The following is a 25,869-nucleotide window of genomic DNA, read 5'->3' as shown; positions in this document are numbered from 1 at the left end:
CTGTTCAAGCAACCCTGTATCGAAGAGTGCCATCTGCCAGAAGCAGATTTATATATATACCAATGTGTTTCCAGTTGTTCTCAGTCTTGTTTGGTTCAGTGATGGCAATAGAGAAGCGTTGCTGATACCGCTTCGTGCCTACCTTGCCGCGTCGTATGACCCACGCTATCGTGTACATATCGGCTTGCCGCGTCTAGTGTTGCTAGTACCTATGGTGCTGTTGGCATCGTTACGCAACTGTGAACAACTGGTTATATAACACATGTGGGACTCTTCAACATATGTGTGTGCATATACCACTTGCACATACCTTGAGCATCATTTCGTAACGTTTCGCTCAATGTAAAAAATTACGCCACAGTCACCTTCCCTCCACATGCTTCACATTACATCGAATCCCATGGTACGTGGGATCTGCCGAATTTTTTTAATCATAACTTTATCACTTTTTTTGTGGAGAAGTAAGGTAGCTGTGGAGCCTTTGCCTGCGTACTTGGCATTTGCAGATCATTGGCGTACTAGAGATTTAAATGTGAACCGTCGTTGGGGCACCCGGTGGCTTCCTTCTAAGTGGCCTCCATGATATGCTTGGCAGCGCGTTGGCACACGCCACAGTTGTTGTGAAGGTCACGTAGAGGGAAGCGGAGCTTAACTTATCGAGTCAATATGTGCCTCGATTGAATTTGTTGAAAGTGCATTTGCTGTGACCATGTCTGTTGTCTCTTTCCAGTACTTCAAAACTTGTTACTTGGCAGTATTTTCCACAAAGTTCAGATATACTTGGGATGTAAAAACAGCGCAAAATATAGACAAGGACAGAGGAAGAGACGACACCGCGCTGAACTCGCAACTAAACTTTATTGGAAATTGCACGCACATATATCAAGCATTCGACCCGGTCATGTGGCAAACCAAAGGCGTCGTACCTTGTTTGCTATGCTGCGCAGACGCCTTTGGTTTGCCACGTGACCGGGTCGAATGCTTGATATATGTGCGTGTAATTTCCAATAAAGTTTAGTTGCGAGTTCAGTGCGGTGTCGTCTCTTCCTCTGTCCTTGTCTATATTTTGCGCTGTTTTTACATCCCAAGCATGAACCACCAACTAGCCCAACTTTCGCTATTATTTCAGATATACCAAATGCAAACTTCAGAAGAACAGAAGTTTGACAAAAGAAATTGTTCAAATTTTTCCAGATATTGGCTGTCACAAGGCACTGACATTAAAAGCTAATCTTTCGCCATTCTCATTTCCATTGAACTCACCACAGAGCCTATGGCAGCCGAGTCCTGCCCATGACAATCGATTGCACTGGAATGTGAAAATGCTTGTAAAGTACATTTTGTGTTCACAAAAAAAACTGGGGTTTATGTAAACTTATCGATACTTTGGCATCTCTCATGGCCTTTGGTGCAGGTTTGATACATTAAAACACGAATAACATTTTCTGAGCCATTGGTAAGCCATTGGTTTCATGTAATTAAGAGGCACCAACTCATCTTGTGCTTTAGTTTCTTTAAAAAGTTATCATTCTGCGTATAAAGATTAGTTTGTCATGCAGTGTTCTGTTGAGGCCTTTATTAAGTCGTGTTCTCACCGCATGCAGGTTGGAGAAAGAGGGCAACTATGCTCGCAAGGCAGCCATCCATATGTTCAACTTGCGTCTGCGAGAGGCCATCACTGTACTCAAGGAGGCAGCCACTGCAGAACAAGGTGCACACTGGTGGTCTACGCAACCAAATGTTTTCTTCCAGCTGCAGCATTCTTTAAATAATCACACCTTTATAAAATAGCCACTTGAATGTTTCCGCAGTTCTGTACTTCATTTACGAAGATAACGTCTTAATTTAGATGAGTATTGTGTTAGACTCCTTGGTGCATGCATGCATGCCGTGCAACTAAGTGTCCAACAGAGCACCTCGCAGGGATGTAACAGTTGCGCCAATTGCGCCAATTTGATACAGTTCCTTATTTTTGTACCAAGCTGAGCCAAAACTGTGAAATTCGTTGAAATTGCGCCACGCTGTGCCAAAATACCCAACCAGTTTCAAAATTTTCTCAGTTGTACAATAAGTTTTCACGAGAAATAGAGGCCACATTGGTCGTCTGCAGTGTGGGCATCACCGTCCAATACAGACGCGCAGACCCTAACTCTAAAACCCCAGGGAAAGAAAAGAAAAAAAAGTCAGTTTCCCCGCAAGGGCGAAACAATGAATGCGATAGCAACAAATTGTAATGTTATACGAAGTGATGCTGGCAGCAAACTCTTTTGTATCCAATCTCGCGTAACTATACGAAACGTTGGTGTAAGAGAATACGGCTGTGCCAGGGAAAGATGCTCTTTCTGCAGAGTGTCTTCGCACCGAGAGCACAGCAAGTACCAGGGCATACGAGCCGCCCGCTGAGGGCTGCCGAGGTAGCGCGTTGTGCCAGCGATCGCGCCCTTAGCATCAAAGTTCAAAGTTGCTGCTCGAGCGACAGTCCCCCCCTCGTCTTTTCATGCTCGTTCAAGACGGGTGGGGCATTTCCTCTCTGAGTTCCGTTTGGGCAGCCGAGGCGAACAGACGTGTGCGCGACATGTCCCACCGCTTGGCCGCCTCGAACGAGAGCTGCTGTCTCTCGTGAACAGCCACCCCGCCGTTCAGCTTACCGCAGAACCCCCCACGCTAATCTGCGATGGGTGAATCCGCACCCGAATACTCAGGCATGTCGGAATACCAGCGCACAAGGGCCCGACTAAATTGGGAGCGCGTGAGCGCGCCAGCTACAGCTGCAAACGCAACAACAACAGCAGCAGCTAGCACAACAACAACAGCAGCAGCAGCAGCTGCTAGATGCACCTCCAGCCTCCCCTGACCTTCCCGAGCCGGCCGCTACAACCACGGCCAGCACGGTCGACTCCTCGACTGCGGAAGCTGGGGTGATGTACACTACAGCGGCCTCGCGAAAGCGGGGACGCGACGACGACCCTTTGGAGTGCCCGTGCAAGCAGCCAACCAAAGACGCAACAGCAGCAGACACACCCGACGGTTCCCCCTTGACGCGGGACGACGCGGCGTGCGTTGCTGCACCCCCCACTGCTCCCCTCCCGTCTGAGACCACCGGCGATAGCGTGGCTGCTACCCCTGCGGCCCCCTTCAGGATTGCCGGCGGGAAAAGGCGCCGAGGACAGTGGAAAACACGCTCCAAGTGCCGGCGGAAGCAGCGCGAGTTCGAGCCGTCAACAGCAGTGGCCCCGGCAGCTCCGAGGCCCCTAAACACCACGGTCACCGCGCCGCACCCACCGCCTGCCGAGGAAGACTTCTTCACGGTCGTCTCCAAGGCAGCGCAGCGGAGGGCGAAGGCGCTGGCGGCTGCTGCAATTACGACTGATCCGGCAGTCGTGGGGACTGTTTTGTACCGTCCCTCAGCCCCTGGCGGTACCTTCAAGGGATCGCCACGCCTGACTCTCGCGGCGGCGTTTGCTACGCAGCCTGATGTCGTGGCGGTGCGCATCGACGCAGCCGTGTTTGTCAGAGCTCCTGACCATCAAGGAGCCGCCAGGGTGCCTGCGGATCGGTGCACGAGCGTCGGCTTCGTGCACGGCGTTGACGGCGAGCCCTCGGACAAGCAGCTGCTCGAGGGCATCGCATCGACGGTCCCGGTGGTTGCGGCGACCAGGCAGGGCAGAACGGTGCGGCTGCAGTTTGCCGGCAGCCAACCACCCGAGCACGTCTCTCTCTGCGGGATTTGGCTTCGAGTACGGCATGCCAGACCGCGTCCCATCCAGTGCCGACAATGTGGGCGCCTCGGGCACGTCATCGAGGCATGCCAATGTGTCGGCAACTGCCTCACATGCGGCCTACATCATCAGGCCACCGCCGTCTGCCGTCCTCGCTGCGTCAACTGCAGAAGGAGACAGGCAGCCGACGACCCCACCTGCCCTCGCTGGCAGGTGGAAAGGAGAGTGGCCACGCTGATGGCCGCCGCTCCTACGCCGCTCTCGAGACGGGCGGTCAAAGCCGCAGTACGCGAGGAGTCCCGTGAGGTGCGCTCCTATGCTGCTGCGGTGAAAACCAACCTTCCCGAGAGCGACACCACGGATCCCGGCCTGCAGCGCCCTTCTCCTGCGCCGCGCCGATCCCTCCTGCTACCGGCGAGCTCCCCGATCTCGAGCCCGCCTGCCGCACCACCCGCTGAGCCCTCCGAGGACCCCCGGGATGCCCTCATCACTAGCCTTCTTGCCGCACTTTGGGAGGTGGGAAACTACCTCCCCGAAGGCCACCCCATGCGTGCTGTCTGCCTCCAAGCAGCTGGCGTGCAGCCCGGTTCCCCCAGGAAGGATTAAGTGACGCGCAGCAGGGGCTACGTGCCCCCTTACTTCCAGACGCCCGCCTGGAACTCTCGCAAACATTGCCTGTAGCAACGGACTGCTGCGGCTTCACTGCATCGCTTGTGCGTCGTGCGGGTGTGTGCTACACCTAACTCTATCCCTTCTCTTTTCTCTTTCCTTTTTCTGTTTTTCCCTCATCCCCCCTCCCCTATAGGCACTGCGCCGTGCTCCCTATTGGGCTGCAGAAATTTGGTGCCTTTTTCCTTTCCTCTGAACCACTTAAGAAGAATATTTCCTCTCTGCTTCGAAGGCAGGCCTCCCGAGCGGAGTGGTGTTCTTGCATGCACCCTCCAAGCAACGGATATGGGCCGGCTCGTTTGATCTCTGCTTTAGCCGCATTCGTCACCTGCACTCGTGCTCTTTCACCCTTGGTAGAACATACTATGCGCAGGGGGATGTTATCAATTTCAACTTTATGCGGGACATGACGGCAAATCCCCTTCGAGAGTGTCTATATAATTGCTATCGCAATAAAATAGGACGGTCGTTCTGAAATTTCATGATGCTTGTTTTATTGCGTGCAGAACGGTTTTTAAGCCACTTTTGCTGCACTACACTGGTGTCATGCGGAAAAACGTACTGAGATTTAGAAGGGGCTATTAGTACTAGCTGTCAGGGACACAGCACATTTTGTTCCTTAATTACTCATTCTTGCACGTGTCGTGTAATTACGAGTACTACTAGTATGATCGCCAACGTCTAAAACATTATTGGCAATCATTTGGAGCTGTTGTGTATGGCATTTCTGTGGCCTTGAAAAACAAATAGACAAAACGGACACCAGTTTTCTTTTTTCACCACCCCCATTTGCTCCTGCTCTACAAATCTCCCTAATTTCGAGGTTGCCAGGTTCTCAAGTCCACATTAGCATTTGCAGTGCCTGTCGAATTATTTGACAGGCCCTGCAAATGCTAATGTGGACTTAGTCATTGTTCGCACCATGGGGTGGCTCAACACACTGCTTTTATTGAAATAGCAGTGTTCACGTGCACTCTGCACGAGTTAGCTGATGCTGAATGGTTTGTAAGTATTTTTGTTTTCTTATCTAAAAGTAAGCCTTCTTTGTTATACTGCTCTTAATGTGGGATTGCGTGCTAAAAAATTCAGGTATTTTTTTTTGTAACCTGCTCCAGATTTGGATTTTTGTGCTCCAAAAGCAACATTTTGCTGCTCCAAAAATTGCTCCAAATCTTATTTCAGCTGTTGCACCCCTGACCTCGCAACATTGACAACTTGGTTGAATGTGAACAACCTACGTCACGAGTCTGTGTTGGCTGCCATGCTTCTTGCGTGCGCTCATGCTCATGCTGTGTTAACAACATCTTTAGATGAGTTCAGTTGGGAAAGTTTGCTCCGGAGGTGGCACCAACTCATATCCTTTCTAAAAAGTGGTGTTGGCATAGCTCTGGGATTGAGCTGCCAGCTTTTGGCGGCGGCTTGATCTCAACCTCGGTTCTTTTGTTGGTGTTTGCTTGTACTGTCAGCTACGGCATGCGGTTGGTTAGATTGTGGTTCTCGCAAATCAGATTTTATGATCACGCGTCGTTCATTTTACAAGGTTTAGAGTAGACATGGCGTCCCGCAGCACGCCAGGATACTGAAGTGGGCATTCTCGAGGAAAAAACGTGCACTGGGCTGCACGTTTTGCAAACCTGCAAATGACCCTCAGGCACTGAAGGTGTGGACAGCTGCCATTCCTTGGAAACCCTTTCTTTATATATAATATATGGGGAGATGTTGGTGCATAAATACAACACTGGCTGCTCCTTAGCTCCGGTCGAGCATACAACACACAGGGTCAAAAAATTACACACAAAACAGCCTTCCCAGTGTAGCACCAGAACATAGAAACTACTCGGTGCATACAACATACAAATTTGAATATCACCATGATGCTACAATATAAAATCTCAAAAATCAAAACAAAATTAGGGGACGCCTAAGCTGTGCCTTTAAGAGTTGAACGCGATAGCGATACCTGCCCCTAGTGCGTACTTCGACTGCTTAGTGCATACCTGTTGTATGTTATTACTCAAGAAGTTCATATTGTGCATTACTGCAATGTAATTGACAAAGTACAAAGTGGTCGCATAGCCGAGCTTTGGTGTCTGCCTTCTCTGCCTCTGTCTTGCGTGGCCGCCTTCATTGTCGTGCGCCACTTGACACTGATGTCCCACCAAAACTCGCGGATGGGGAAGACACCGCAGTGTGGTTGGCGCTTGTAGACGACACAGAATCCATCACAAGCGTGTCAAGAACCCGGTGGCGTGAGTGAACGTCTGTGCGCGTGACATTTTTTTCGAAGTATCAGTGCACCCACTACGTGTGTGTAACAGAATGCGCGCACTAAGGTGTGTGCCTCATGTAATGGGTAGCATGCTTTAAACCAGAAGCAGTTATGCGCGAGAAACTTTTTCGAAGTTGTGATGCACCCACTACGTGGTCTTAAGGGAGTACGCGGAGTAATGTGTGTGCCTTTTGTAATGGGTGGCTGGCTTTAAACCACCAAGTCGTTATGATATTCACATGGTGTGATGCCCGGTGGCAATGTACGCTTGTACCACACAATATTACTGCGATATTATTTACATCTCGTATTGTGACACTTGTATAGAGGACGCGCACGTTTGTGATGCATGAAAGTTCCTTTCAGTGCAGTTACAAGCAGAGGTGTGGCTGTGTGGTAGAACACCTGCTTGCCAGGCAGATTGCCTGGCTTTGCTTCTCATTTGGATTCTAATTTTTATTATTTATTTTATTTGCACCTTTCTTGATTTTTCGGTAGCGAACAAGATGATGATTTTTCACTCACAACCAATGACACCGGAATTTCTGTGAAGCGAGTTCCTTAATGCGTTAATAATGTCCAATTATCAGCAGGTGGCACATACATTGTTTAGATGAATTTTTACATAACATAACAGTCAGGACAACATTGTTCACTTACATGTACGCTATGATGATGAAATAAAACAAACGTTAGAGCCATTAATAACAGCCAATATTGCCGCTGTCCTCAAGAAAAATTGTTGATGTTTTTAAAGAGTGCCTCCGCAAGGTTGTTGTTCACTACAGGCCCAAAAATTTCTTTAATCTCAGTGGTCTAATGTCATTAGTGCTGATTTAAGTTGGCGTCTTGGTGTGTCATGGTGGGGCCATTCTACAAGGAAGTGAGCCAGGTTCGACATAACGCTGCAACATAACGACATAACGATGCAACAGCGATGTTGACCAAGCTGCTGGAGTTCCTTCCAATCCAGAAGAAGCAGCTTGGTTCCCTGCATTCCAAGAGCGCCAAGAGCCCTGGAATGTCGAGTTCGTGACCGAGCAAGTTATTTTCTTCGAAGTTGGTGAGAACAGTGGTATTGTCTTGATCGTCAGGGCTATGGTTGTGAGGAGACTCTCAGCTCAAGGAGGAGGTTTGTTCCTCCATGGAAACCAGCTCAAACTCACAAGCTTGAAGTATCTGCATTTCTCAGCTACATTGACAACCTAAAAATGTGCACCAGCTTTCATAGTTTATTAAATCCTCTTCATTGTGGCTGCAGCATCAGCACTGAAGGTTCAAGATGTGTGGAGGAGTACAATATGCTTTGGGCTGTCTAAGTAAAGCTTGTGCCCACCACGCAAGCGCAAAAGCAAGAATCTCCGAGCACTGGAGAAGTGAAAAAAAAGACAAAATATCTACAGAACCAGCGATGCCTCACCAAAGGTTAAAGAGCCGGTAAACAACTCGGCTGGCCAAAATTTGTGATGAAGAGATAACTGCATACTTGTACAGTGGGAACATGCTGCCACCACAAGGATTGTGCGAATAAGTGCTTTATTGAGAAAGTTTCAGAGTTTAGACGAACAACCTGCTTTGGCTGGTTTCTCGCTCGGCCTTCCCACCTTAGCCCACTGTCGTGACTATGCCCACTTCGGCCATGTAACAGGACGTCAGCAGTTACGTCTTCAAGAAAAAGGACAGACAAGGGACATGGGACTGGTGCTAACTGGAAGTGAGCGTATTGCACAACAATTTTTTCTTCACTTGTTCGGAAGGTGTCAAAAAATGTCGAAGCCTGTTTACTGGCCCATGTTCAACAACTGAAAGCCCAAAAAAGAGGGTTATTAAAGCCACAGTATTTTTTAGAAAAAGCTAAGAATGAAATTCGGGCAATGAAGACACAGCTTTTGAAAAGTGTCTAGCAGTCAAATTGACAGTGTTGTGGTTGGTCTCCCTCAAGCACAACTCGTTCTTCGTGCAGTGTTGAAAGTTTCACAAGCGAAGCCAGCAAAGGGAAAATTCTGCGAGTGGTTGATGACGTCTACACCCTAATATATCAAGCCCTGCTGCTTAGAATCTTATGTCAAAATTTAATGTTTTGCACTCCCTACATCATTAGTCATAACCAAATTATCAAGGGAAGTTTGGTTTTAAGAAGGTTTTGCTGAGCAGCATTAGTGCATTCATGAAACTAGAAGGGGCAAGCTGCTACGGAACTTTTCTTTTTGTGCTTGTCTCCGTCTGTTCCGTCATCCTTGTGTACCACCAAGATCACGAATCACTCACTTGCCCAATCGTCCACTGTGACTTCCTACAGAACACTCGATGAAATGAAAGTGCACCGAGCTGTCACATTCAACAAGGGAACCCTACAAAGTCGGCGGCTTTCCTTCACTTTGCATGCCTCTATTGTAGGTGACGAAATTTTAATAAAAATCCAGTAAGATTGTGTACGCAAGGCATCTTCAGCTAAAAGGTATGCTGATAATGTGAGGTAATCCAGCACTTGGGTGCGCACTCACAGACATAAATCGCAGCGGCATCATGGCATTCAGTCATGCAAGACTGAGTGCCACAGTGCTGCTGAAGAAGTGCGATAGCTTCTAAATATATTCTTATGCGTAATTTATGTTATGGTTCAACTATGTATATGTGATTACCACAGGCTTGTGTGCTTCGAATTGACCTAAGCAACAGGAGCGGATGAGCACTATTGAATGCGAAAACACAGCTAGTGTAATAATGCGTAGGTAATGATCCAGCGACCAAGTATCGTTGTGTCAGCCCTTGTCCAGGTACTTTAGTGGCATTTCATTGATGCGAAAATGGCTTTCCACGGATAATTAGCAGGCGATGCTCCTTCACCAATCCTGAGGCGACTTCAGCACTGCCGCTTTGCAGGATACGGGTGGGGCCCGCTCCATCGTCGTGGCGACTGTGCGCGTGTACCCAGCTGACAAAATCTAAAAACATTGGTTAGCAATAAAGCTGCTCTGGTTCCACCTTTTGCAGTGCTCTGTGAAAGTGAAAGTGTGACTGGGCAATATACAAATGTTTCCAAGTAAATAATGCTTGAGCAAACGAGGTTTCCAGCCACGATAATTGTAAAGCAAAGTACAAAAGTTTTGTGTCAGTTATTACGTACATGTCAGTATTTGTTTGTTATTTTCCAGTGTCTACCACAACCTCTCTATTGGCACCATATTCATTAAGTGCACTATGAAGAGGATGCACTTTTAACATTATTTGCTTGTGCACTAAAATGGAAAAGAAAAAAATCACCAGGCCTGCGCGGAACACGCAGCACAGTCACAGCGAAAGCTGGAAGAGTGGCCTTTCTAGAGCCCGTTGTAGACTCTCTTGGGGCAACTGATACAAGAACATATTCAAGGTATCCGCTATGCCATAAATCATTGGAACTTTCATGAAGTAGGGAAGCACCCACTATGCCATTATTCGTTATTCTGCGGAGTAGCTTGGTACCCACTCCACATCTGTAAGGCATTATGTGCACTATGTTTGTGCTGTAGCTGATGACATGAAGTATTATGGCTGAGCCTTTTGTAATGGGATGGAAACAATCAACGACCCGGTCACTTGTTGTGCAATTCGCATTGCCTGGTTGTTATTTTACTCTTCTAAGACACTATATTACATATGAAGGAAAGAAGTGTTAATTTTAAGGGCTCGTTTTTCTTTGTTATACACAATATTAATAATGAGCACTAACAGACAATAATGCCAAGGAAAAGTATAGGGGATGTTATTAGTAGTAAATGTAAGGTAAATGTGAAGAAAGAATAGTGGACGAAAATATAACTTGCCGCGGGCAGGGACCGAACCTTCGAACTTCGAATAACGCGTCCGATGCTCTACCAATGCTCTACCGATGCTCTTCGAATAACGCATCAATGCAGGCAAACAGGTAGTGATGGTTCCTGCATGGAGGAAGTGTACCAACAATGTCATCGTGTAGGTGGCTGAAGTGAGCGTCCGGGGAGGAGAACGTGCCAAGAGGAGTGACAGTGTGACGATGCACTTTAGACTGTTGGCACCTGAGGCAAGCACGTGACCAACGACGGACGTCTACGTTAATGCTCGCCCACACATGACGTGAAGTGATAAGTCGCTGCATCGCGCGAATGCCAAGGTGAGCCAAGTATTGTAACGCATCAAAGACTGCTCGACGGAACGGGCGAGGTGCGTAGGGACGAGGACGTCCTGTCGACGTATCACAAACGAGGGTCACGTCACAGTCAGGCACTAAGACGTCAGCCAAGACGAGAGATGTGTCGCGGTTTTGTAGCAGCTAGAGCTCCTTGTCATTCTTCTTGGCGGCAGCCATGGCGGTGAAGTCGATGCTCGTTCGGCCGTATTGTGTTGCACGGATAGCGGCGTGAGAAAGCGTTTTGGCAACGGCGTTGGCTTTTCCACTGACGTGGCGAATGTCGCTCGCGTATTCTGAGACGAAGGCGAGCTGTCTGATTTTGCGGGGTGCGTAAGAAGTGCTGGTGCACGCTAAAGCAGACATCAGTGGATTATGATCCCTAAGAATGTGAAAGACGCGTCCCTCGAGGAAATATCATAAATGCTTCACAGCCAACTAGATGGCAAGTAGCTCTCGGCCGAAGGTGCTGTAGCGGCGCTCGGGAGGGCTGTGCCTCTTGGAAAAGAAGGCGATGGGCTGCCAAGCGCCCGCAACGGACTGTTGCAAGACGGCGTCGACGGCAGTGTCAGATTCGTCTGCCATAACGTATGTTGGGGCGTCGCATTTAGGGTGGGCGAGGAGTGTAGCGCCGGCAATGGCTTCTTTGATGTCTCTAAGTGCATGCTGAGCAGCATCGTTCCGGGGTACTGGGGTAGTCGGTGTGTTGACGCCCGTGGGAAGGTCGTTGAGAGGATGCAGTATATCGGCGCAGTGAGGAATGAAACGACGATAAAAGTTGGGAGGCCAAGAAATTCACGCAGCTGCCTGGTGGTGGATGGCTGAGGAAACTCACAAATGGCAGTTACTCGAGTCGGTAGTGGACGAATGCCATGTGCGTTGACGCGATGGCCGAGGAAGTCCAGCTGCGTGACCCCGAACTCACTCTTAGGGCCATTAACAACGAGGCTGAACTTGCTCAGTCTTGCTCAGCTGAACTTGCTCAAGCACTTAGCGTAGATAGTGATTGTGAGCTTCAGTAGAGGTATGGAAGACGAGTATATCGTCGAGATAGGCAAAGCAGCAGGCCAAGCCACGTAACACCTGGTCGATGTAACGTTGGAAAGTTTGTGCCACTTTGGGAAGACCAAATGGCATGCGTAGATATTTGAACAGGCCAAAGGGTCTTATAATGGCGGTCTTCGGGATGTCTGCTGGTTCGACTGGAAATTTGGTGATAGGGTTTGACCAGGTCGATCTTGCTAAAAATGGTGCAGCCGTGCAGTGCCGAAGCGAAATCCTGGACATGGGGAATCGGGTACTGCTCCGGAACAGTGGCCTAGTTGAGAGCACGGTAAACACTGCATGGGCGCCAATCACCAGTCTTCTTAGGGACCACGTGGAGTGGTGAGGCCCAAGGACTGAAGGAGGGACGGATGAAACGAAGATCAATCATTTGCTCAAACTCCTTTTTGGCAACAGCGAGACGACCTGGTGCGAGGCGATGAGCCCGGGCAAATATGGGGGGGGGGGGGCCTTCATGAACGATGTGATGTGTCACGCTGTGGGTGGCCGAGGACTGAAAGGTGGGTGGTCGGAAGACATCCGGAAACTTGGCAGTGACACTTGACCAAGGGTCGGGAACTGTTGTGTGTGCCTGAAGAAGCCGGAGTGGTGAAGTGCGGCAGGAAACGCCCTGGATGGCTAAGCATGTCTCAGAGTCTAGGATGCAGCTATGCTGCATGTCGACAACGACCTTGTGCCATAGGAAGTTGGCTCCGATTATTGGTTGGCGTACGTTGGCGTACGATGACAAAAAGTTAGCGAAAGGTACATCTGAGGCCAATGTTAAGAGTCACAGACTTTTGGCCGTAAGTCCGGATAGCCGATCCGTTGACCGTGGTGAGAGGAGGGGAGTCGGGAGGATGGCGTCTTTCAGCCAATGTAGGAGGAAGGATGCAGATTTCACCACCAGTATCGACGAGGTAGTGGACCTTGGCGCGACGGTCGGTAACGTAGAAAAGGCGACTGTGCCTGGGGCCAGGAACAGTGGTCGCCGTCACTGTTCGGCCTGGTCGTTTCCCACGTACGAACAAGGCTGGCGACAGTTGTTTGCACGTTACCCGTAGCAACGGTGGTACCAGCAAAGACCATCGGGACTAGTAGAACGGCGGCCGAAGGGATTAGGGCTGGGGCGGCGAGTTCGTGATGAAGGACCCGACTGGTTTGTGTGGAAGGCGGTGACTTGAGCTGTTAGCTGTTCTACCTTTTGGGTGAGCTCCTCATTAGCAGCGAGGAGTCGCACATAACTGTCACCGATAGCTGTGCTTTTAGGCGAAGGGTCTTGAGGGTGATGCAGCATGGCCACGGACGGAAAACCAACATCCATAATCTTGTCAGCCAACTGAGCCAGAGATTCCAGTGTGGATGCTGAAGACGCTGTCAGAATCATGCGGACCTGTGTTGGAAAGCGCTGCAGAAAAATTTCCCAAAGAAGGGCGGTGTTCAGAGACGCAGCAAGATTGGGCGCCAAGGTTTGCATGCGACGCAGTAGGTAAGTAGGTTTACCATCACTGAGCTCCTCTAATATAAGGAGTTGCTGCAGTCGATGTTGTTCGCTGTCGGTAGTGCGTCTGATCAGGGTCTCCTTAAGATAATCATAAGGAGGATCGGCTGGAGGAGAGAGTAGAACGTCGCGAACGACCACAGCAGTATGAGGCGGAAGTGCTCCAACGACATGGTCGTACATGGTCAACTGCAAGGTGAGCCAATAACGACAGAACAATGACTCTACGGTGATTAACCAAAGTTTCGAGTCCGACGACCAGAACTCATGAAGCTTGAGAGCGGAAACCTCGGGCTCGCGGGGCTGCGGTTATGATAAAGGTACCTGCTCAGAGGTCATGACTGTCGTCTTCGGGAAGGGCTATGGTGCTCAAGTTCCTGGCAGCTGTAGGCCAAGCCAATGCCTCCTCTAGAAAGATGCCTGCCACGTGAGCCAAAAACCTCCTGCCCTACCCTTTCCCTCCTTCACCGTTTCTAATGAGGGCAGTAGTTGGCGTTCCTTGTGGTGGCCGCTTGCAACACACATTTGCGCATGCACACATTACCCCCCTCGACGTCACACCACGCCAGCCCAATTGAAAACAATAGGGCAGTACGTGGCGCCATCTCTCGACAAGCGACCACAACTCAAGGCACGACAGCTACAATGGGATAGCCAGTTACTCCGCAGACATCTTTCTAGAGGAGGCGTTGGCCAAGCGAAGCGGCTGAGGCGAGCGCAAATCAGGAAATGAGGGCGATCAGGCGTAGTCCTGGTTACCATTTTGTGGCAACAAGCAGACAGGTGTTGATGCTGTGAGACCACAAATTATATATTTCGTCTGGAACCATTTTTCACAGACGCGAACAAGAACACGTGCGGCCATCTCGTGCTGGTAGCTTCGTCGTCGTCGTCTTTTCCTGGTCGGATTCTTTTAGCCTGTGCTAGTGCGTTACAAGTTCACAGACAGGTGCTAGGGCTTCGGCAGAGTACCAGCACGGAACTCTTTTTCCAATTAGATGTACGTAACAAACTTTGAAGAAATAATCAAAGTGCAACTGATCTCACAGTATGAGTGCTTGAACAAGACCAAACCAGGCTGCCACAGTCTCGACAGCCTTGGCATTTCTTATCACACACAACACTGTATCAGACACGACATACCATGGGATATCTGCACTAAACTCATAATAGGTACCCCCATTGTCAAAAGACATGCATCCTGAACCGACCAAAGCCAGAAGAATCAGTAGAATTTTGGGCGCAACAAGGAGACGGTCTTTGTCGATGCAGCGCACTCTAGAGACTGTCACCATTTTGCTGTGGTAGTTGTAAACCATACGCACAACTGCATAACCAGCGCTTCGATCAACACAAGGAGGTAGCTCTCGTGCTGGCTGTAGCTTGCAAACAGTGACTCGCAAACAGCAGTACACAATTTTGCACGGGGTGGGGTCTCTCCAGTGGCATTGTGGGTCCTTACTAAAACAAATGGTCCATGAATATCTTCAAATAAAAACTTCCATGATAGAGATAGTACCTTCGGTCAAAGGTTGTCATTTTTCAGGAAAACATGTGGTGGAATGAACACGTCAACATTATTGCCAACAACCTTGCTCGAGTTACAGGAATACTAATAAGATTACGCCTCCTGTTATCATTAAGGGTGAAGCTATTACTTTATAATTCTCTTTTTCTATCCCATAATAATTATTGTCATCCCATATGGGGCAACACAACCAGCTCAAACATCAACATTCTATTCCTCTTGCAAAAGAAAGCCCTTCGTACGATTTCAAATGCTCCATTCTATGCACATACTGATCCCATTTTTGACAAGTTAGATATCATGCCAATAAAGTCACTGTACATTATAATTTTGTAAAAGTGGTTTTTCACAGAGAGAAAAAACAGCTTGAGTTTTCCAGAGCATCTGTCAAGGCTCACATTGCATTCGAGTACGTTCAGTACACGTCGCAAAGAAACCAGGTATGTTCCACATTCTAGAACAAATTATGGATACCAAATGCTGCATCATGCCTTCCCATCTTTACTTAACTCTCTTCATTAATTGCCATATGTTATGTCCACGGTAACCGGAAAACAGGCATACGTAACAAGAAGAACAGGTTTATTGCTTGCCCAGAAGGCACTGTCTCGCAGCGCAGCGCGAACGGTCTTGTTCGTGAGCGCACGCGGCCGAGTCCAATCCGAGCCAGACAGGGGGATAAGAGTAAGGCGACGGCTTTCTGCACATCGCGAGAAAGGGGCTGGGGGAGGACGGCCCGCACGTCTTTGCAGCTGGCCCTGAAGCGGGTATTCGCAGTTGTCTCAGGTGACCTCGTAGACATGGCAATATCTGGTGTCCTAGACACGGCACCATATACAGTGGAACCCCGATTTTACGACTTTGAGGGGACCACGCAAAACCGTCGTATAATCCGGGCGTCGTATAATCGAAAAACTAAAAATATTGGCAGTGGCAGACAGCTTTGCCCAAAAATGGGGAACAGACCGCCTCAATAGCCCATGACACGACCCTGAGGTTCTGCAAGGATGGTAGATTAAATTATTTTTGAAAATGGCAGCTAATGGCAGCATTACTTTGTTAAATGAGGTGTGAGCGAGTCGTTATTCTTAACTTTAAAATATCGAATCTAACGCGCATCTTTCTCCCGATAAATCGAGCCTGAGAAGTGCCTGCACGTGAAAACGAAACCGAAACCGCGTCGGCAACAGCCTCCCGTCAGAAGAGTCGGACATGGTGTCATCGCCATCACATAATGGCGACGGAGCACGAGTTTGCGTAGGATACTTTCGTGCGCGACTGAGCTGTGCGCATCATATTTGTTCCCTCGTGAAGTCCTTTATGTGATGTCCCGCTGTTATTATGAACGTCAATGTCAAGCGAAAGTTATTTTACACTGTGAAAATAGCTGCGTCGCGTCCTTTTGCGTGCTCAAGGCCTGTGACTGCGAGTGCTACAAACAAAGGCAGGAGATCAGTGGTGCGATCTTGTACGCGTTACAAAATAAACACGGAGGCGTGGCAGTACATCCAGCCGCACGTGACCGCACGCGATTGGTCAATGCAGAGCCGTGACGTCTGTCGCGGTTCAAATGGGCCATTCGCGTGCGGCTGGATGTACTGCCACGCCTCCGTGTCTATTTTGTAACGCGTACAAGGTCGCACCACAGCTGGATGTCGACCAGGAAAAGTTTCCACGGACCGAAAACGTGAAAATACCCGGATCTCAAAGATGTGCTTTACGGCCAGTTGAAGCTTCTCCGTGTACTGGATAGAGCTTGTCTAGGTAACGACTCTGGATACGCACGCGATCGCGTAAAAGTCAGGGAAACTGAACACAGAAGCGCATGAACTGCCTGAAGAATAAATTTTCCATTCTAAGATGGCATACTGTCTCACTCTCTACTTTTCTAATCGACAACCTATGGGAACTTAAGTTCTTATTTTGCACTCGGGAACATTTTCGTCGGCGTCCGATTCGAGTAAAGGTGGTGTTTCCTCTCGGACGGAATCGAAAAGCCGTCGTAAGATGCGGGATCGGCGTAAAATTGCTTCGTATAACCAAGGTTTTAAATACATTATCTCTATGAGGGCTTTGCCGGGACCAAACTGATTCGTCGTAAAATGCGGGTCGTCGTAAAACCGGGGGACGTAAAATCGAGGTTCCACTGTATACTCTCTCTGAGAATGGGCATTGTTGTGTCGTGCGACCCCTGGTGACATGCTAAGACACCAGTGCTGTTGTGCTCTCTATTCATGCGACTGGGGGGAGCTGGGTCTCTGCCATGCCTTTTTGCTACCACCAATCCGGCGTGGTCATGCCGGTCATGTGACTCGTGCCTCGCTGACCAATAGCCTTTCTTCTTGCTCCTTAAAACCACCTGCAATAAACGCGGGAGAGCAGTCTCCCGTCAGTCTCGCCGAAGCTTGGTCTCTGTGTCGTCACTTTACGCGCCCTCCCGTCGTTCGGCCTCTCCGTCGGCCCGCTGCAGGTTATGCCACGCTCCTGCCCTACACAACACATGGTGACGAGGTTGTTGAACCGCTACACTACTACGGCAGGCGACGCCAGCAAGATCACGACGTAAGTGACACTTACCTGCGAATCACATTACACCTGCACGTTGGTGCTTTGTCCTTCCTGCTTGCTTAACTGGCGTCGACCTGACTTTTCTTTGTTCCCGCTCCGGCTCCCTCTACGACGCCACTTTCCTGCTTGAGCCTACTGCCGACCTCCTGCACACATGGCGGCCCTTTTGGTCAACCTCTCACCATTCCTCAACGTGCCTGGCACGCCTCCTATTCTGTGGCATATATGGAAGAAAATTTTCCAGGTACACCTGAAGGCGGCCGGTGGAAGCGGCTGGGAGGACAAAAGACGCGCGTCAGCACTTATCAGCGTGCTCGTTGTCGAGGGCCAGCACAAATACTTTGCCGCGCAGGAGCAGCTCGAAGCGCAAGGCGTCAAAAATGCACCACGCACAACCAGCACGCCGGCGGCTTTGGGCACGGGTGTGGTGGCGACGACGGAGTACGACACGTTGCTACAATTCCTGGACGGGCTCTTTGCCGAGACAACGAACGTGCTAGCCAAGCGGCACCTGTTCACGAGCCGCAAACTGCCCGGCGAAACGTTTCTCGACTTCGTCACCGTGCTTAAAGAAAAGGCCCTGTCATGCAAGTTTGGAGCTACCTACGACGACAGAATGCATGACCAGATAATTCATGGGGTCGCCAACGCACATGTACGGGCCAAACTTCTATCCTACGGGGAAGCCCTTACGCTGCAAAAGGCGGAAGAAGTTGGACACGACCTGGAGGCGCTCAACATAGCCAACGCGGCATTCGGAGAAAATGAGCGGCTACTCGGCTCGCACTCCGGTTACAGCGACAGCATCCAGTGCGTCGCAGCGGCTCAAAATGGCGGGTCGGCTGCTTCGCTGGCCCCGCATGTGACTCAACATGGCGGCGGCTTCCCCCCCAAGTCGAGTGGCTGCATACAAGATGGCTGCGCGGGCTCGACGGCGCTGGTACAAGATTGCGTTCGCTGCCAGCAAGTACAACAGCTTGCGCCCAAGCCTCAAGTCGGCCCCTGTTTTCGCTGCGGCAAGTTAGGACATTTGGCGACTTCCAAAAATTGTCTGGCCAAAAAGAAAATTTGCCAATTTAGCCGTATCAAAGGGCATTTTGCGGCAGTCTGCCGTATACGACAAGCGTCGGTGCAGGAAGTTACCCCCGTCCGAGACGCTGACTCCGGCACTGCCACAGTACTATCCATCCAGTCTGCGCGGACTGGCCCAAGGAACTTGCGTATCCCTGTCGTCGTAGGAGGACATATCCACGTTATTGTTAGTGGACACCGGAGCCACAGTATCGTTGATGACGAAGAGGGACTTCGACGCGCTTTTCGCTTCGAAGCATCGCCTGCAGCGAGCGTCAGTTCACTTGAAAAAACGCCAGGCCTGCGCTGAAACCGCAGCACTGTCACAGCGAAAGCTGGAAGAGCGGCGTTTCTAAAGCACCGTTGTAAGCTCTCTTGGGGCTACAATACAAGTACACTAGAAAGGTACCCACTACGCCATAAATCACAATTTTTATGAAGTTGGGAAGCACCTACTAAGCCATTATTCGTCATTCTGCGGAGAAGCGAGGCACCAGCTACACGTCTGTAGGCATTATGTGCACTTTGTTGACGCGACGACTGATGACGATGAAGAATTATGGCTCAACCTTTTGTAATGGGTTGGAAGCTTTAAACGGCCCACCAGTTATGTAATTTGCATTAGGTGACGCCCGGTCGCTATGTCCCTCTCCCGCCATGCTGTATAACATACGTTGACGTGGGAAAGCGAGGTGAGGGGGTTTACTGAGATCCCGAGGAAATGGATCATGCGCTTATGGGCTTCCTTGGGAACTAATACAAGTGCACTTGCGAGGAACCCACTATGCTATAAATCACTGTAATTTTTGAGAAGTAGGAAAATAGGCATTATGCCATTTTTCGTCATTCTACGGAAAGCCGTGGTACGTGCTAAATGCATGTAAGGCATTATGCGCACTTTGTTGATGCTGTGCCTGATGACGATGAAGAATTATGGCAGAGCCCTTTGTAATGGGTTGGAAGCATTGAACAACCTTCTCGTTGCGCAATTCGCATTGTGTGACGCCTGATTACAGAATTCGTGTTGTGCTACGCTTGGTGCTTATTTCACTCTTCAACCACGCTATATTGCATATGCTAATATGGTTCCTTCCCGACATGAAGCCTGTATAGCACCTTTTTGCAAAGCAGTTTGAAGCACCGGCATGGCTCAGAGGTTGAATACTGGGCTCCTACGCAGAGGGCCCAGGTTCGAACCTCGTTCCATCCTGGAATTTTTTTCTTATTTCGTTTTTTTTTCTTATTTCGAGCGATAGTGGTTACGGACACTGGCGGCGACGGACAACTACGGCGCCAAAAACGGCCGGTGAAATGATCTCATAACAGCTTTCGCTGTAAAATTTTTCGAAGCACCGCACACCGGTCCTGGGCTCTTTCCGCACAGGCTTGTAGCACCACGGCAAGCGGGTCTTTGTCACCTTCTACGTGGCAGTTGGGACTCCTGATCGACGGCGCAACATGAAGTGTCGTCTGGCTACACCAGTTTCCTCGCAGATTCCTGCAGGTGTACCTCCGGGGTTCGAGCACCTGCCTGGCCGGGCCAAGAGGCGGCAGCACATCGTGCCAGTGTCTGCCAAGCTGCGTCGGCTGCCTCTGGCGCTACGGCAGCAGGACGCCAGCGAGCTGTGGCGACTCGAGGACAACGACGTCATCGAGCGGGTGTTGGCATCCGAATGGGTGTCGCCACTTGTGGTCATCCGTAAGAAAGACGGGGACATCCGCCTCTGCGTCGATCTGAGAGAACTGAACAAGGCCATCGTCATCGACGGGTTCCCACTGCCCCATGTGGATGAACTGCTTCAAATGTTGAATGAGCTGTTGCCTCGGCAATCCATTCCTAGTGCCCCGGCTGTCCAGTGCGACGGCGCACCAGCTGAAGTGCACACTCCGATGCCTGCGACCCAGGATCAACCATCGGGACTTCAGGAGGAAAGTCCTGGGTGTTCCTCCTCACCTACAGTAAATGCACCAAATTCCAACACGGGGGAGGGAAGAGATGGGAATGAGTCTTCAAAGTCGGCTCAAGACAGCCGCAGCCCACAAAGTTTTTTGCCTGGGAGTGATGGGAGTGGGTCTTCAGAGTCTGCTCATGGCAGCCACAATCCACCAAGTTCTTCTGGGAGAGATGGGACGGGTCTTCAAAGTCGGCTCCCGACAGCCGCAACTCGCTAAGTCTTCCTGCAGGGCCTGGGTCACGTCGCCCACAGCGGACGCATAAGCCCCCAGCCCACTTTAAGGACTACATCACAGACTAAAGTAGTCCGCGTCTTCTGGGGCTATACTGACTTAGAGGCCCGCAGTATAGCCGCAGAGGTCTAGTGCGTGTGTGTGAAATTTCCGTGAATAGTGCAAGCTGGCACTTGTGTTGGTGTGGTGAAGTGACTTTTTTTGTGTAACAGGTTGTGATATGTGCATCTAGGACTGAACTTCTGCGTTATTGCAGGTGCCATCTCGATCGGAACTCCAATGTGAATTTTTTTTAGTGTTGCTGAGGTACCACAGTTATACTTCAAGGATTGTATAAGGATGCAATTCTTCCCAGGGCGGGATGATGTTGTGTCGTGCGACCCCTGGTGACATGCTAAGACACCAGTGCTGTTGTGCTCTCTATTCATGCTACTGGGGGGAGCTGGGTCTCTGCCATGCCTTTTTTGCTACCACCAATCAGGCGTGGTCATGCCGGTCATGTCATGTCCTGCCCGACACAACAGGCGGCATGTGCTGGTCATTCATTCTCTCATTCGTCTGCTTTACTTGTGTTTCTTTTTGATGAACATGTATTTTATGTTGAAAGTGCATGGTGATGCGTTTCTCAAACTTTGTATCTTCATTATAGCGATGTTTAAAGGGACACTAAAGAGCAAAAGGATTTTTCTCATATTAGTAACGTACTCTTTCACGATACCAAAAACACCACACTCGCTGCAAGAAGACTCTTAGTAAGCGAGAAAACGCACAAAAACAAAATGTGGGGGGCGATGTCACTTTGAGGTTTCCGCACCATGCGCCATGACGTCACATGTTTTGACGGTGCCTACTGGGGACTACGTAGTTCCTAATCGGTAAAAATGAAGTACATTGTCCTCTGAGGGGACCATAGACTTAACATAGCAAGTTTGGGGTAATTCTGTTGAGCTAGTGGCGCCAAAATACGATAAATACACTTTGAAATCCGTGACGTCACGCGGGTAGATTTCGGTGCAAGGGAAGGCCATCGTCCTAGGCGATCTTGCCTTGCCCGACCATCATGAAAGACTTCTACAACACGGTCCGAAGTTCTGTGTTGAACCGGTTCTCTCCCGTGCCGAGAAGGTGGAAGTGGCCAGGTCTGTGGCAAGTCGAGTGAAGGACGAGGACAAACTGAGGTGCGGTACTGATTGCGTAAATGTGTTTTCGTCTAGCAATGTAAGACCAAACGTAGCAAAGAAACTTGGTCCGGTGATTAAGTTCCTGGCCAATAGCAGTAGTCGTATCGCTGTTTCGGATAAGGAGGGCTTCTTTGTGATTTTGCTAGAGATGGTATATTTGGAGAAGGCCCAAGCCGCTATTGATAAGAATTTCCGGAACGTTGAAGAGAAGGCTAGTCTTGTAAAACGTCGGGCCGTTAGGAAGCTGGCTGACTTGAACCTGAGCAAGTTATCTTCAGCAGTGAAAAGCGAAAAGGGTTTGTTGCTAGAAGCGTTTCTTTACGGTAAAAACACACAAGCCAGGCCTTCTGTTCTGCACCATTATCTCAGAAAGGGGTACATGGCTGCACCTAGTGTCTGGTTTTCTACAAAGGCATTTGGAGTTGCTCCGTTTTTTTTACCCGTTTTTGGTTTCAAACTCCATGGAAGTTGTTGACTACCTAAAGGGAGATGATGTAAGGATTTGTGATGCCTTCAGTATTGATGTCGTTCATCTGTACTATTCCGTTCCGCATGGTCCCTTGCTACAAAGTGTAAAAGAGTGCATCACAAACAAAAATGATGCTTTGCCAGTGGGGTGTGTGTAGAAGGTTTTATGGAGACATTGGCAATGTATCTGAGTTCCACGCTAGTGGGACGGAATGACAAAGTGTACGTCCACAAAGATGGAATTTGTATTGGTTGTAGTGTCGCCCCGATCCTGTGCAGTGTTTTTTTTGAGCCAACTCGACGCAGCTATAGAGAAAGAGCTAAATGGCATGGGCCTGAAGCTGTTTAGATTCGTAGATGACTACCTTGTTTTGGTAAAAGAAAATCCGGGTACGAGCACGCTAGGGAATGTTTTGAAAACTTTCAAGAAAAACCGGTGTGGCCTTCAGTGAACGACGCATTCAGTTTCTGGACCTAATGATTAAGTTTCCTTCCTTTCACACGTGTTGGATGTATCACCCCAGATCGAAAAAACCTTTGCTAAACTTTCATTTGGCACATTCAAAGATAGTAAAGGACGGGATCGCAACTTCCTGCATAAAAGCTGGCGTCACAAAATCGTGCGTACATTCGATGAATGACAGTGTTTCCGCGCAGATTGAGCGCTTAAGGGGAGCCGGCTATCCAGATGAGTGTCTCCTCTTGGCTTGTGAAAAGAATCGAGAAGTAAAGAAGACAGTAAGCAGCACATGAGACGGGGACAAACAAGTTGAGGGCGGTACAGAGCGGATAGTGGTCATCCCTTATCTGCATAACGTTTCACATCAGTTGAAAAAAGTTGCGTCAAGGTATGGGGTGTGGGTTGTTTTTTCAGCCAAAAACAAATTGTCAAAGATTTGCCCGGCAGTACAAAGGTTGGCCACAAAGAAAGACAGGGAAGAAACGGATGGATGTAGCATAAAACATGGCAGGAGGTATGTTGAGTGCAAAAGAGATGCCATGAACGGAATTCCTTTCACATGTGGAAAGGAATGCGTCAGCCAAACAGGTCGTTGCCTGAATGTGCGCCTTCGCGAACATGACAGTTCACTAAAGGGGGCCCCCGTACTCGCACTTAGCGATGCACTGCAAGGAGTGCCAGCCAAAACTGTGTGACACAGAAATAATCGACAAGCACAAGAAGCGAACGACAAGCGAAATAATTGAAGCGTTTCGAATTAAGTAAGGTGGCGATAGGTGTGTGGGATGCAGAGTCGGTGAAGGACGGATCCCAACATAAAACGAAACGATGTTTATTGACGTAGTAGTAGCAGCAGGGCAAGCATGCCGATGCTGCGCTTCGGAAGGTTAGAGAAACAAAACATGAAACCAAGCTTGGTAGCTTGGGTTATATAGTCAGCAGTGGTGACGTAAGCCTCCGGTGAAACTGCGTGGCGCTGTCTTTTATCGGAAGCGTATTACAGCAAGTAGCTGTGTCAAGCCGGGCTAATCAGTGACGAGGCGGAGGCTGCGTAGGTCTGTGCGCAGTGGTCGCCACATCACCCCCCCGTGGAGTGCAGAGCCCTCAGGGTCTGTAGAAATCTGGGAGGCATACCAGACGTCCAGAGCGTGTCGTGAAAGGAGCGGGCTGCGACGTCGGTGGCTGTGGAAGGACGCCAGTTGAAAGAGTAGCGCTGCCAGGTTCGTTCGCCGCGATGTATGCGGGCTTGAGTCGGTCAATCGAGACGCTGACATCGTTCCCGTTCAAGCGCAAGGTGAAGTTCTTGTCGTCGCGATGGACGACTAGATAGCATCCGCTGTAGGGTGGCTGGGAAGGCCGGCGGACGGTGTCGTCGCGGAGGAAAGCATGCGTGCACGATGCTAGCTCTTTGAACACAAAAGGTGTGGGCTTGCTATGGTGGGCTGTGGGGGACGGGCGTAAGGCAGCGATGGTGCGTCAGAGCCGGGGGACGAAGTCGGTGGGGTCTGACGTCGTAGTGCTGGATGGCAGAGCTGCGAAAAATTCACCTGGCAGACGGAGTGGTTCCCCGTAGACGAGCTCTGCTGGCGTAGCATGGATGTCCAGCTTGAAGGTGGCGCGAAGACAGAGGATGACAGCTGGGATGGCCTCGAGCCAGGTTGAGTCTGGGTGGCACATAATGGCGGCTTTGAACTGTCGGTGAAAACGCTCGATCATTCCGTTGGCGCAGGGATGGTAGCTCGTGGTCGTCAAGCGTTCAAACCCGATGGTCAATTCCAGGAGCCTGAATAGGTGAGACTCAAACTGTCGCCCTTGGTCGGTGGTTATGCGGCGGGGAGCGCCGAAACAGGCAATCGAGCCGGAGAAGACGGCCGAAGCGACGTCTTCCGCGGTGATTCCCTCGAGAGGCCATGCCTCGGGCCATCGAGTGTAGCGGTCGATGGTGGTGAGGCAGTAGCGGTAGGGTCCTGCCGGGGGAAATGGTCCTATGATGTCGAGGTGGACGTGCTCGAACCGACCTGAGGGTTGAGCGAATGTTCCGAGTGGGGAAGTGACGTGCCTGGTGATTTTTGCACAATGGCAGTGAATGCAGGAGCGCGCCCACGTGCGACAATCCCGCTGCATGGAGGGCCAGACATAGCGGTCAGCCACGAGGCGTGTAGAGGCACGTATGCCGGGATGGCTGAGGTTGTGGAGCTGGTTGAAAAGACCACGGCGATGGCACAGGGGCGCGTAGGGCCTGCTTCGTCCTGTCGACATGTCGCAGCAGATAGTTCTTCTGACCCTGGAATGGGGACTTCTTTTAGCTGAAGTGAGGACGTGCCCTTGAGAAGTTCCTGCAGCTCGGCGTCCGTGGTCTGTCTCGGCGAGGATGTCTGCTTTTATTTGCACCGAGCTGATGGTGGCCACACGTGAAAGCGCGTCGGTGACCATGTTGTCTTTCCCGCTGATGTGTTGGATGTCGGTGGTGAACTGTGCAATGAACGAGAGTTGGTTCTGCTGAACAGGCGGGAGTTTATCGCGACGTTGAAAGAAGGCGTACGTTAGAGGTTTGTGATCAGTATAGATGGTGCACTGCTGCGCTTCGAGAACGTAGCGAAAGTGCTGCACTGCTTCGTATATCGCCAGAAGTTCTCTGTCGTAAGCTGGCGAACTCGTACGGGCAGCGGTCGTGGTTTCGTCGGTGGAACTGGCCATTGAAGGGCTCACCTTCCGAGCTGAGAGTTTCCTAGAAAAGAATGCCAAGGGGTGCCAGGTGTTGTCCACGTGTTGCATCAGGGCGGCGCCGACGGCGAAACCACAGGCGTCCCTGAAGAGTCCCAAGGGAGCGTCTGGGACGGGATGGGAGAAGAGCGTGGCGGTGCAGAGAGCAGTCTTACATTCCTCAAAAACTTGCACCAAAGTCGGTGTCCACGTGACGGGTTGGTTTCCACGTAGACCAGCCAGGACATCATGAAGGGGCGCCTGGTAGTCGGCGGCGTGCGGTAAGAAGCGTCTATAGAAGTTCAGCATGCCGAGGAAACGGCGAAGGTCTTTAGCAGTGGTGGGTTGAGGGTA

At 50.2% G+C, this 25,869-nt stretch overlaps 1 protein-coding gene across 1 annotated transcript in view; it reads left to right on the top strand.

The window, feature by feature from the left end:
- LOC119386412 (GATOR complex protein MIOS) overlaps nt 1-25,869 on the top strand; it is a 727,447-nt gene that overhangs the window by 445,172 nt on the left and 256,406 nt on the right. The window contains exon 19 of the mRNA XM_037653722.2: nt 1,605-1,711. Within this exon, the coding sequence (XP_037509650.1) occupies nt 1,605-1,711 (107 nt within the window). The remainder of the gene's footprint in view (nt 1-1,604; nt 1,712-25,869) is intronic.

The sequence above is a fragment of the Rhipicephalus sanguineus genome, chromosome 3 (genome assembly GCF_013339695.2).
Source record: "Rhipicephalus sanguineus isolate Rsan-2018 chromosome 3, BIME_Rsan_1.4, whole genome shotgun sequence".
Taxonomy (NCBI): Eukaryota; Metazoa; Arthropoda; class Arachnida; order Ixodida; family Ixodidae; genus Rhipicephalus; species Rhipicephalus sanguineus.
The sequence above is the reverse complement of the archived record's forward strand: the minus strand, read 5'-3'. Positions and strand labels throughout refer to the sequence as shown.